This window comes from Trachemys scripta, chromosome 6 (genome assembly GCF_013100865.1).
Source record: "Trachemys scripta elegans isolate TJP31775 chromosome 6, CAS_Tse_1.0, whole genome shotgun sequence".
NCBI classification, from domain to species: Eukaryota; Metazoa; Chordata; order Testudines; family Emydidae; genus Trachemys; species Trachemys scripta.
Genome location: NC_048303.1, coordinates 65,418,191 through 65,431,711, shown reverse-complemented (window position 1 = coordinate 65,431,711; position 13,521 = coordinate 65,418,191). Strand labels below are relative to the sequence as shown.

At 39.9% G+C, this 13,521-nt stretch overlaps 1 protein-coding gene across 1 annotated transcript in view; it reads right to left on the bottom strand.

Moving 5' to 3' along the window:
- MAN2A1 (mannosidase alpha class 2A member 1) overlaps nt 1–13,521 on the bottom strand; it is a 209,014-nt gene that overhangs the window by 84,545 nt on the left and 110,948 nt on the right. Inside the window, exon 12 of the mRNA XM_034773035.1 lies at nt 11,045–11,112. Coding sequence (XP_034628926.1) covers nt 11,045–11,112 — 68 coding nt within the window. The remainder of the gene's footprint in view (nt 1–11,044; nt 11,113–13,521) is intronic.

Genomic DNA, 13,521 nt, shown 5'->3' with positions numbered 1-13,521 from the left:
GATCGGAGAAATGTGGGCTTAACAAAACTAACATTAAGTGGCTACATAACTGGTTAAACAACCCCAAACAAAGAGTAACAATTAATGGAATGATGTCAGTTTGGAGGGAGGTCTCAAATAGGGTTCCATGGGGATCTCTGTTCTAGGTCCAGTGTTGTTCGATATCTTTCTTAATGATCTGGATGTAGGAATAGAGAGCATACTGAACAAATTCGCAGATGACACAAAGCTAGGGAGGGTTGCCAAAACTTTGGAGGATAGAGCTAAGCTTCAGAGGAATGTTGATAAATTGGAGAAATGGACTATAGACAACAAAATGAAATTCAACAAAGACAAATGTAAGGTGCTACACTTAGGAGAAAAAAAACAATTGCACAAAAACAGAATAGGGGATAAATGGCTTGGCAGCAGCACTGCTGAGAAGGATATGGGAGTTGTGGTGGATCACAACCTCAACATGAGTTAGCAATGCAATGCTGTTGCAAAGTAAGTAAGTAAATAAAAAAAATAAATAACCAAATGCCATTTTAGGTTGCATTAACAGAGGCATAGCACGCAAGTCACAGGATGTGATAGTATTGCTTTACTTGATGCTGGTTAGGCCTCAGCTGGAGTAGTGTGTCCAATTTTGGTCACTGATGAAAGGATGTGGAGAAACTGGAAAGATCCAGTGTTGAGTGACAAAGATGATCAAAAGAATGGAATGCAAGCCATACAAGCAAAATTTAAAGGAACTGGACACAGTTAGTTTGGAAAAGAGGAGATTGATGGGGTCTTCAAATACTTGAAAGACTGCCTTAAAAAAGACAGGAAAAGTTGTTCTCTCGTCACAAATGACAAGACAAGAAGCAATGAGTTCAAACTACAGCATAGCAGATTTAGATTAAATCTCAGAAAAAACTTCCTAACTGTAAGAACAGTAGGACAATGAAACAGACTGCCTAGAGAGCTTGTGGAAGTTCCTTCCCTGGAGGTTTTCAAAAGGAGGCTGGATAACCATCTGTTTTGGATGGCTTAGACACAACGAATCCTGCATCTTGACCGGGGGGTTAGACTAGATGACCCTTGTGGTCCCTTCTGACCCTGTGATTCTTTGCAATTTATTAACTCTGTATAGTTTATATACAACATTAGTATTCTTTTTTAATGCTCATATTTTACATGCCAGAATAGCACAATATTTAAGAAAGTCAAATGTTATTTTTATTATGCTAGTCAAAGAATTTATTCCTATACAGTTTATTTTAGTCGTATGTAGTTGTAAGTATAATTTTATCACTTATCTCAGGGTCCATGTACAAATGTAACAAAATCTACATGGTGATCAAAACACACGCTTATTCAGAACTCTATATCCTTATGGAGACTCATGTAAACTCATCCTATACCTGGAAGACGGGCAACACAAACAAGACTTGAAATTAGACTTGCCAGATTCTAAGGTTATTATGCCTCTGGGTGATGTTTTAATCTTTGTAGTTCAGCAAGACACCTAATTTTCCTATAGCACTTCCCACTGCAGCTTTTTCAACCTTGGCTCAAGTCCTCAGCACAGGCTTTTCTGTCCATCATTTCACATTATAAGTCTCCTTTACAACCAAGTTACACTTCTTGTGCATATACTCCTTACCACATATTACATAGATAATGTATCCTTAACATGCATTACAATTCTGTATTCTGACAAAATTAGCAACAAAATCTTGTCAAGTGCTTTCTTGAAAAAGTAAAAGCAACTGTACACTGACATTTTTTTCAGAGGTAATCAGTGAGGTTGATTGACTGACCTACTGTCCAAATGAGATCAGAATAGAGATGAGAACTGATTGGCTGAGTATCATTGTGAAAGATGACTGATGTAATATTTGAGGGCTGGGGAGAACAAAGAATCAATTTCCTCAAATAAAAGTATGCCCACTATTTGTTACTCAGGTTTGGAAACTGAACTTCTGTTGTGTCTATCTGCTGCTAGATATTGAGATAGGAGCCATAACTAAGGGTGTTTTTTTTCAATTTGGTCTTAGCAAGACAACTGACCTTGTATTTCAAGGATCAGACCTGAGTGTAGTTATGCATGGCTTTGTATTAGACAAGACTCAAGGTGACAATGTGTTCTACATAGGGCTAAACCTTAAGACAACTTGAAAAATTCAGCTAGCACAAAATGTTTGCCTGCTTATTAAGAAATAGGTCTCAAAAATATTACATCTGTGCTCTATGACTTGCAGTGAATCATTTCATTTCTGGATAAATTTTAAGAAGTTTGGTTTGACCCTAGAAAACCTTGTGTTATTTGAGAGCTAGATATGTTAGAGGCTACCTCTCTCTTCCTGTGATATTCTGACAACTTCAATGAGATGGGATGCCTGAGCTAACAGCCCTTTGATTTCAATTCGATGGAGAGAGGTTCCAACCTACCTGAAGACCAATGATGGTTGACCTCCTGCCATCCTAGTGGCAGTCTCCTACATGAGAGTCCCCTGTTACCACCTCCACAGGCAGGGGTTGCAGTGTGGGACAGGGTTTCCCCCTCTGGGTTGTGACTCAGGCTGCAATAGCCCAGTCCTGTTTTTCTCTATTGTTAAGAAGCCCTGTGATAAAGGTCAGATGATGCAGATCCTCATTCACCAGGCCTTGTGAATCCTGGAACTACTTCAGAACATTTTACGATTGGTCCTACATGTACTTTGATATATGCACATGAGATTGTTACTTTAGTATATACCACATTACATGAATGCCTGGCAGTTATGAGAGCTGAATTCACCTCTGTTTTTCCCAGAGTTCTTATTACTCACACTAAGCTACATCCCACAATACCCTACAGTAGCACAACTGAGCATTTGGCTTAAGCCAACAGGAAACTAGTCAATCAAAATACCATTGTTCTATGTCTTAGTACAAGCCAGGGAGGTACCTTCAAAGGCCAATACCTGGAATGCTAGTATCCAAAATAAAGATAAGGAAAGGAAGAGAACAAAAAGGAAAAGAATTAAGACAAACTAATGGCTTGGGATGTGGTCACAATGTGACATTATCCTTAAAGATTGTGAACCCCTATCTCTCAAACTCTTTGAGCCTAAGTAATGGCTAAGAGAAAGGCCATTTTCATAGACAAATGTAGAAGGGAGCAGGTAACCACAGGTTCAAAGGGGGGCCTCATAAGGCATATGAGTACCAAGTGGAGGTTGCAAGTGAGTGTAGGGCATCTGACTTGTGGAAAGATTCCCCAGTCCCTTGAGAAACCTCATCATTGTAGCATAAGCAAAGATGGAAAAACCCTCTACTGTATGATGTAATAGCTCTCAAAGTGTACTCGAATTCTCCTTAGAGACAATCTTGTCATTTTTAGCTTTAGGACGTAATCTAATATATCGGCTAATGGAGAGGATGTAGGTCAAAGATGTCTTAGGCCACACCAGTGACTGAATCTCCCCATTTTTACAGGTAGGTACACCTCCTACCCCGATATAATGCGACCCGATATAACACAAATTTGGATTTAACGCGGTAAAGCAATGCTCGGGGGGAGGGCACACTCCGGCGGATCAAAGCAAGTTCAATGTAACACGGTTTCACCTATAACATGGTAAGATTTTTTGGCTCCCGAGGACAGTGTTATATTGGGGTAGAGATGTATTAGGAATGGATTTTCTTCCTCTATGCAAAAGCACTCCCTATGTCATCAGAACAAGTTGTTTTCAACCCTGCAAACCATCCATCTGCCATGCCTTGAGTCGAAGAATCTTGAGGTTGAAGGATCTGAACTCCAACAAAAGTGCAAGGCATCTCCCATGGAGTAGTGATCCCAACTGCCTCTAGAGCAGAACTGGGAGCTTTTCTTGTTCTTGGCTATGGCAAACAAGCCTATCTGCAGGACACCCCAATAATGAAACAGGTGGTAGAGCATAATGGGATCTAACTCACGGCTTCAGTGCAGAGGGAGGGTGATCTCGCTCCCCCTGGATGGTTGATATAAATATGCATGACATGTTGTTAGTCATGATCTTCATGTATTTTCCCCTGATCAGTGGAAGAAAATGGAGACAAGGATTTCAGACTGCTCTGAGTTCCATTAAGTTGATGTGCAGCGTGGACCCAAGAGGTGACCACTTGCTATGAGCAGTGTGCATATCTATATGAGCTCCCCATCCTAGTAGGGATGCATTTGTTATTACTGACATTGGAGATGGCTGTGCAAAGACAACCCTTATGCAAACATTGTGAGGGTCCCTGCACCAGTTGAGGGACTTCCATGATTGAAGGTACTGAGAGTAATTTTTTCAAAATAAACAGTTCTGAATCACCCCTGAAGGCAGTACATGTGAAGTCTTGTGTGTTTTATTGAGCAGGAAATCACTGAAATATGAGAATATCAGAATTCCTTTTCTATGAAGATAAGCAGAACTCTATATTGAAAATGCTCTTGACCCAGAGTGAAGTATAGGAATCTTCTGCAGGAGGGGTGGATTGCTACATGAAAGTAAGTCTCTTGCAGGTCAAGGGCCAAGAACCAATCCCATTGGTCCAATGATAGAATTGTTGCTGCAAGAGTTAACTCCAAAAGCCATTTGTCCATAGAGTTATGGTCCCATTCCTGACAGAAATGAGAAAGGTGGTTGCCAAAACAAGGGAGACATGTAGATTGTTGCAGCAAATATGAGTGAGGATGGTAACTCAGCACCTTGACCACCCCATAAAAATTGATGCTTCAAAGTTGTAGGTTGTGAGCTTGATGCCCCACAGGTAGACGTCTTCTCTTCTGGAACCGTTGTCTCTTATGCTGGGAATTCGTAATGTCTCTGGGAGAAAGGAAGCTGAGTGGGAAGAGATCTCTGCGCCGTCTGGGACTTACTAAAGTTTTTTTTTTTGTTTTGTTTTTTTTATGTGCAGGGGTGTAAATTCCAAGTGAAAAGAAGATGGTCCTAGAGACTTAAGTTATGCAGGAACTCATCAGTTTTTTCAGCAAATAGCTTCGATCTGTCAAAAGGAAGGTAATCAACTGTATTTTGGACTTCCCTCAGAAACCCCGAGAGCTAAAGCCCTCCTTATGACTGGGATCGCCTTACAGCTAGTTAGATAAGAGAAAAAAATACAGTTGAGGTAAACTCCACTCAGACACTGCTGAGGCTCCATCTCAGGGCAAGGTGGTTGAGAGGAAAGGTAGGGCAGTTTGCCCACACAGCTCTTTATAGCCACAGTACAGAGCAAAAACCTCCACAGGGTGCATGTGTGGGCTGAACAGGCACTGCTACCTAAAATCTCCAATCAGAGGCACATAGGGCGCATGCGCACCTAGAGTGGAGCACCCATAGAGACACTCATCTTGAAGAAGAACAAGACATTCCTAACCAAGTTTACGTGGCATGTGGTCCCAACTACTTTATTTCCTTTCTCTCCTGCCTGCACAGTAGATCTCTTGCCATTGCTCACTGTCAGCAGACTTTTAGATAATGTAACACTATTTACAAAAATTACATTTTATAATTTTAGTTTTTCATTTAGATCATTATTTATTGTTAGTATTATTGTGGAGAAAATAATATTCGTTCTCTCCTCAGAAATCTGCATTTTGGCTGATCTGGAGAGGAAGCCAAGATGTTAGCTACAGATAAATATTGTTAGGTGTTTGTTTTAAATGGATGTTCTGCTGAAGAGTGGACACCCTCTGCTGCTTACTGAAAAACAGTTCCTTTGAGAACTGTTCCTCATCTCTTTCAAAGGAAGTAAAATAAAATCGTTGCACACAAGCCATGTCACTAATTATACAATGTCAGGTGTTTAATTTAAATTATTTTAATAGATTATAGTACATTTAGGCCTTAACATAGGTTATCATAATGTCAAATTCAAGTTTAAATAGGTTTATTTTTAAAAATAAAAAAGTACCTAATTTAAATTTTTAAAATCTTATATTTTTTCTTAATCCTTGATTTTTATCCACCCTGCCTGGCACCATCAGTGTCCACTTCCTGACCACTACAGTGCAAATAAGTGATGGTCACATAAACACCACCCTATACGGGAAACCTACTGACTGCTGTACTTACCTACATGCCTCCAGCTTCCATCCAGGGCACATCACATGATCTACTGTCTATAGCCAAGCCCTAAGGTACAACCAAATTTGCTCCAATCCCTCAGAGACAAACACCTACAAGATCTTTATCAAGCATTCTTAAAACTACAATACCCACCTGGGGAAGTGAGGAAACAGATTGACAGAGCAAGACGGGTACCCAGAAATCACCTACTACAGGACAGGCCCAACACCGAAAATAACAGAACATCACTGGCCATCATGTACAGCCCCCAGCTAAAACTTCTCCAGCACATCAACAACAATCTACAACCTATCCTGGAAAACAATCCCTCACTCTCACAGACCTTGGGAGGCAGGCCAGTCCTTGGTTACAGACAGCCCCCAAACCTGAAGCAAATACTCATCAGCAACTACACACCACACTACAGAAACACTAACCCAGGAACCAATTCCTGTAGCAAACCTCGTTGCCTACTCTGTCCCCTACTCTAGCGACACGATCATAGGACCCAACCACATCAGCCACACCATCAGGGGCTCATTCACCTGCACGTCTACTAACGTTATATATTCCATCATGTGTCAGCAATGCCCCTCTGCCATGTACACTGGCCAAACTGAACAGTCCCTACGTAAAAGAATGGACACAAATCAGACATCAGGAATGGTAACATACAAAAGCCAGTAGGAGAACACTTCAATCTTCCTGGACGTTCTATAACAGATTTAAAAGTAGCTATACTTGAACGAAAAAACTTCAGAAATAGACTTCAAAGAGAAACAGCAGAACTAAAATTCATTTGAAAATTTAACACCATTAATTTGGGTTTGAATAGGGACAGGGAGTGGCTGGCTCATTACAAAAAACAGCTTTTCCTCTCCTGGAATTAACACCTCCTCATCTATTATTGGGAGTGGACTACATCCACCCTGATCGAATTGGCCCTGTCAACACTGGTTCTCCACTTCTGAGGTAACTCCCATCTCTTCATGTGTCATTATATAATGCCTGCATCTGTAATTTTCACTCCATGCATCTGAAGAAGTGGTTTTTTACCCACAAAAGCTTATGCCCAAATAAATCTGTTAGTCTTTAAGGTGCCACCGGACTCCTTGTTGTTTTTGTGGATACAGACTAACATGGCTACCTCCTGATACTTGACACTATTCTATAAAAGAAATCAGAAAGGCTTCACGGTGTGACCTCAAATTTAGACCCAGACTCTGGAAAAGGGAGTGAAGTCCAGAGCTGAGTTATATACTAGACTACACTTTCATACAACTTTCCTTAAACAACAGAAAACCTTTTTTGTATAGAAGAAAAATAAATCTCTTCTGGAAATTAGGTCTGACTATTTATTTTAGAGTGCCAGTACAAAGCAAAGTATCTTCAAAGGCCCTCAGCGCCTGTATCTGCTTTCTAAAAAATGAGTTCACACCACCAAAAAAGCAAGCAAAAGTACATACATTTGAAGTATTCCTTCGGGGAATGGAGAGTAGTTTTCTCTGTGCAGCAGCAGCCCCCTTCCTAGAAGATTGTACTATTTATATGTTCTTTCAGAAAATTGGATGCCACATCCTAGAATACTCAATGAGCTAATAGAGGAGGTATCTGAGCCTCTAGCTATTATCTTTGGAAAATCATGGGAGACGGGAGAGATTCCAGAAGACTGGGAAAGGGCAAATATAGTGCCCATCTATAAAAAGGGAAATAAAAACAACCCAGGAAACTACAGACCAGTTAGTTTAACTTCCGTGCCAGGGAAGATAATGGAGCAAGTAATTAAGGAAATCATCTGCAAACACTTGGAAAGTGGTAAGGTGATAGGGAACAGCCAGCATGGATTTGTAAAGAACAAATCATGTGAAACCAATCTGATAGTTTTCTTTGATAGGATAACTAGTCTTGTGGATAAGGGAGAAGCTGTGGATGTGGTATACCTAGACTTTAGTAAGGCATTTGACACGGTCTCGCATGATATTCTTATCGATAAACTAGGCAAATACAATTTAGATGGGGCTACTATAAGGTGGGTGCATAACTGGCTGGATAACCGTACTCAGAGAGTTGTTATTAATGTTTCCCAATCCTGCTGGAAAGGCATAACTAGTGGGGTACCGCAGGGGTCTGTTTTGGGACCGGCTCTGTTCAATATCTTCATTAACGACTTAGATATTGGCATAGAAAGTACGCTTATTAAGTTTGTGGATGATACCAAACTGGGAGGGATTGCAACTGCTTTGGAGGACAGGGTCATAATTCAAAATGATCTGGACAAATTGGAGAAATGGTCTGAGGTAAACAGGATGAAGTTTAACAAAGACAAATGCAAAGTGCTCCACTTAGGAAGAAAAAATCAGTTTCACACATACAGAATGGGAAAAGACTGTCTAGGAAGGAGTACAGCAGAAAGGGATTTAGGGGTTATAGTGGACCACAAGCTAAATATGAGCCAACAGTGTGATGTTGTTGCAAAAAAAGCAAGACACGAGAAGTCATTCTTCCGCTCTACTCTGCTCTGGTTAGGCCTCAGCTGGAGTATTGTGTCCAGTTCTGGGCACCGCATTTCAAGAAAGATGTGGAGAAACTGGAAAGGGTCCAGAGAAGAGGAACAAGAATGATTAAAGGTCTTGAGAACATGACCTATGAAGGAAGGCTGAAAGAATTGGGTTTGTTTAGTTTGGAAAAGAGAAGACTGAGAGGGGACATGATAGCAGTTTTCAGGTATCTAAAAGGGTGTCATAAGGAGGAGGGAGAAAACTTGTTCACCTTAGCCTCTAAGGACAGAACAAGAAGCAATGGGCTTAAACTGCAGCAAGGGAGGTCTAGGTTGGACATTAGGAAAGAGTCCCTAACTGTCAGGGTGGTTAAACACTGGAATAAATTGCCTAGGGAGGTTGTGGAATCTCCATCTCTGGAGATATTTAAGAGTAGGTTAGATAAATGTCTATCAGGGATGGTCTAGACAGTATTTGGTCCTGCCGTGCGGGCAGGGGACTGGACTCGATGACCTCTCGAGGTCCCTTCCAGTCCTAGAATCTATGAATTCCCCCTCATTCCCTTGAGCTCCTGTGGGTCCTAGCTTTCCAAGCCACATGTAAATGACTTCTTAAGAACAGGGGACAACATAACTACAAAGGCATCCTCTTGGACTCTATAGAATCTGTGCAATCAGTCACAAGCCTTTCAGTGCCAACAGCCTGCTACCGGCCTCATTCAATTGAAGTCTGGGTGTTTCATTCCAACCCCTGTGGCACCACAGAATAAGAGAGATGACCTTTTACAAATTACTGATATACAGAAATAGCTATGGAAGGAAAGTACAAAAAGGTAGGTTCATTGAAAAATGGGAGACAACTAACTAATGATTCAAATGACAAATTTTGAATTATTTTTAAAGAATTCTAGCTGAATTATAATCTTAGGTATTATCTGTAACTATGACAATGATTAGAGAAAAATTCTATTTTTCAATATGCCAGTTTTGTGTATAGTCAGTTTCCCTGGCTCTCCCAGTTAGTTTTCCTTGTTGCTTGTGTGCGTCTTTTACAGGTGATGAGGATGAGAAAACATATTTTTAAAAATCAGTTTTAATACTTGAAATTACATTTAGCTCATTTTAGAAAATGATTAGTTTTTTAGTTGACACTTATATCTGTATTAAATAAGAAAAATAATAAGTTGGTAAGGAATGAAGAATCAGTATTAATCATTCATTACAAGCAGATTCAAGAATGCTTTGAAATTTTGAACATGTAAATTTATTAGCTCATCTGGATGAATCCTAAGGTTTAAAACAAATTACACTAAATGCTGACTATATTTAAAATAATCATGGTCCACACAGAGGCACTGGAAGACCAGAGAAAACCAAATATAATGCCAGTTTTCCATTAGGGAAAAGAACAATGACTTCTATCCTTGCTAAAATATTGGAACACACATGAACAGAAAAAAATTTACTAAACATCTACAGGATAATAGACCATGAATAAACAGCACATATTTATAATTAATACATTATTGATAAATTATAAGGCATCTGGTAACAGTCAAGAGATGTAACACAACTGAATTTTAGTAAACCTCTGATACCAAGTCTTGTGATAGAGGACATCATATTATACATGACTTTGAAAGTGATATGGAAACAAAAAAGGCCACCAGAGATTTAGCTTGTCAAACAGCAGGATGGCAACACTCCTCTTTATACTCTTCTCCTTCACTTCTACACCTCTATTGTCTTGCTTCTTCATTGCTTCATGAGTAATTTAGACTGCATGCTCTTTGGAGCAGGGGGCATGTCTTGTGTCTCTATGGCATCTAGCACATTTCTGAATGGCCAATGAAAAACTAACATTAACAACATACAGCTATGTTGTAGGAGTCTGAGGCACATGACTTACGAAGAGGGGCTGAGGGTACTGGGGTTATTTAGTCTGGAGAAGAGAAGAGTGAGGGGGGATTTGACAGCAGCCTTCAACTACCTGAAGGGGGGTTCAAAGGAGGATGGAGCTAGGCTGTTCTCAGTGGTGACAGATGACAGAACAAGAAGCAATGGTCTCAACTTGCAGTGGGGGAGGTCTAGGTTGGATATTAGGAAACACTATTTCACTAGGAGGGTGGTGAAGCACTGGAACGGGTTACCTAGGGAGGTGGTGGAATCTACATCCTTAGAGGTTTTTAAGGCCTGGCTTGACAAAGCCTTGGCTGGGATGATTTAGTTGGTAATACTATTTTCAACTTGAGTGCCTTATTTTGCAATCTTAGCATTCCATTTATGCTAATTTTTAGCATGAATAAAGTGGAAAACTTCCATTGTGCAATTAAAAATGGGAAATATTTTTAATTTTGGAAAATTCAACATGAATTAAAATTTTACCAAAACTAATTATTTTAGAACAAAATAAAGTTAAAAACACTAAAGAAATTAAGTGATTAGCAGAAGAGACGTTGCTATATGGAAACTTTCAAATATTGCGTATTAATGCATTATTTACCTTGGCTGTATACTCAGCTTTATAACTGTCTTGCGTGGCAGAGAATCTTGTGAGGATTGATCATCATCCTACAGGGGAAAAAACTTTAAATTTACATTTCAATGAATATAGATCAAACTAAAAATCAGACATTTCAGTTTTGGAAGAACCAAGACATAAAAATGCACTATCCACATCACACCAATAGTGAGTTCCAATGAAATCTAATTTACCACAATATGCAGGAAGACACTAGTTCCACCTCACCAGATAATCATCTCCAACTCCATACTTAAGGCAAGAAGATTATGAACATACCTGTCTAAATAGATTTTGATAGAAAGGAAAAAATGTATACTTATTCATCCAATTTGAAATCATTGTTCCCATTAAGTCATTTATTGTTATTCCCAACCTTCACACTCATTGACACCTATACAGGTTTCTACAAGTGTGTACTAGACATTCTAATCACTAATAAAGCTGGTGTGGTTTACAAACAGCTTCAGTACATTGAAATTAACTTTCTATTGCTGGAGGTTTACCTTTTCCAGCACTATAATCCTACAGTTTAGTTGCAGAAGCCATAGGTTTACTCTTCGTTAGAATTCACTCTGCTCCACCACCCAAGTTTACACACACACAAAATAAGGGGAGGGAGGATTGTGCGGGCCTACAGATAAATTAAGGTTTGAGGGTTTTTTAAACTAGGTGTTGGTTCATCAGCAGGCCAGTATACATCAGTAACAGTGTAAGTTTATGCAGTAAGCACTTTCAAAAACAGATTTATTGCCTAAACTCCAGAATCTCTCTACAAAATGCTGAGACTGTTTGCCTGTCCTTGCACAAGGAGTCTTTATATAGCTCCCCCTTATGATCATGTCACCCTCTAGTAGTCCCAGCCTAAAAAAGGTAACTTTTTTTATACTACATAAGCAGTAACATTTGTGTTACTCCTAGTAAATCATTAAGGGTTGTGGCCTACAGCTCTCCATTTTGTCTTAAAAATGTGAATGAATATAATAAAATAAACAAAACACATCTTCTAACACCGACTTGATAAGTTCACACCTATACGTTATTTATACTGGGAGTAGCAGCCATTATACTTAAAAATAGTAAAATGGCTTTCATTAGAACTCTCTAATTTCAATTACTCAGACTATTCTCAAAATTCACCTCTATGGCTGAAATTTTCCATGTTTGGTTTCTACCCAAAGTTATGTTCTTAAAGATCTGAGTAAAAAATGCCTGGAAGAGATGCTCAACTAGGATCTGTGACAACCTCTTTCTTTGCATCCCTCCACTGGCTCCCCCTTCTCTATCACACCAAATGTAAACTATTTGACTTCATTTTGAAAGCTCTTCATGGCGTAATCCCACCCTACTTATCATTTCTCATTTACTATCAAAATGTTGACTCCACCTCCATAACTCACCCTGGTTACATTTTCAAACAAGCACCCTTGTACTTTTTGCCATGCTGCCCCTCATGCTTCAGAGAAGCTCCCCATAAACATTCACACAGCTACATTATTCTCCTTCAAATCACTCCTTAAAACTCTCGATTTCCATGATATCTATAAAAAAAACTTGACAATGGTTATGCCATCGGTGTGGAGAGACTATGGCCTACCATGCTGACCAATACGGTCTCATTGTTTCCTTGTACTCCTTGTGTCTCTGTATCTATCAGTTGTCCCTGGTCTGATAAGATTGTAAAGGGGAAGGACCATCTTTCTGTGCTATGTTTGTACAGTGCCTAGCACAATCGGGTTCTGGTCCATGACTAGGACTCTTACATGCTATGGTAATAACCATACTCCTATACTACACTACTACACTAGAAAAGTAATACTGAAAACTCGGCATGTGGCATGACCACAGCACAACTGCCCTGAAATATATTTCAGGGGAGGAAGCAATTGCCTGAAGTAAATGCAACAGTTACCTGTTTAAATCCCTGAATGCACTTCCAGATTACATTTTCTTTCCAGCCAGTAAAAAAGCTTAATACATATGTAATGATTTGAGGAAATCTGTGCACACAATTTGTGAATGCTGGTTGAGATTATAAACTCTCTGTATGTATCTTTACCAAGCTGCAAACTTCATTTCAAATGTGCAGTACTCTTTGCCTTCTCTGAGGTCTGTTTGCCCCCATCTTGGACTGGAATTCCACAGGTGGATGGCAAAGGTCTAGTAAAAGAGTTGTTACGTGCACAAGCATTGAAATGTAATCGCTCTTGAGAAAAGACTGGCTCCCAACCAGGAGAGCTGGTTTATCAGGGGAGAGGTTTCCTAGCTCCAGCCCAAGCCCAGATGTTTACACTGAAATTTTAAAGCCTTGCAGCCCAAGCCCTCCGAGCCCAAGTCAGTTGACAAGGGCCAGCTGTGTTTTATTGCACTGTGGACATGCCCTCAGGGATCTAGAAGCAGGATTCGTCTCGCAGCAGAGTAATGAGTGCCCATGAGGGTGCTCTTGATTGGATCTGTGA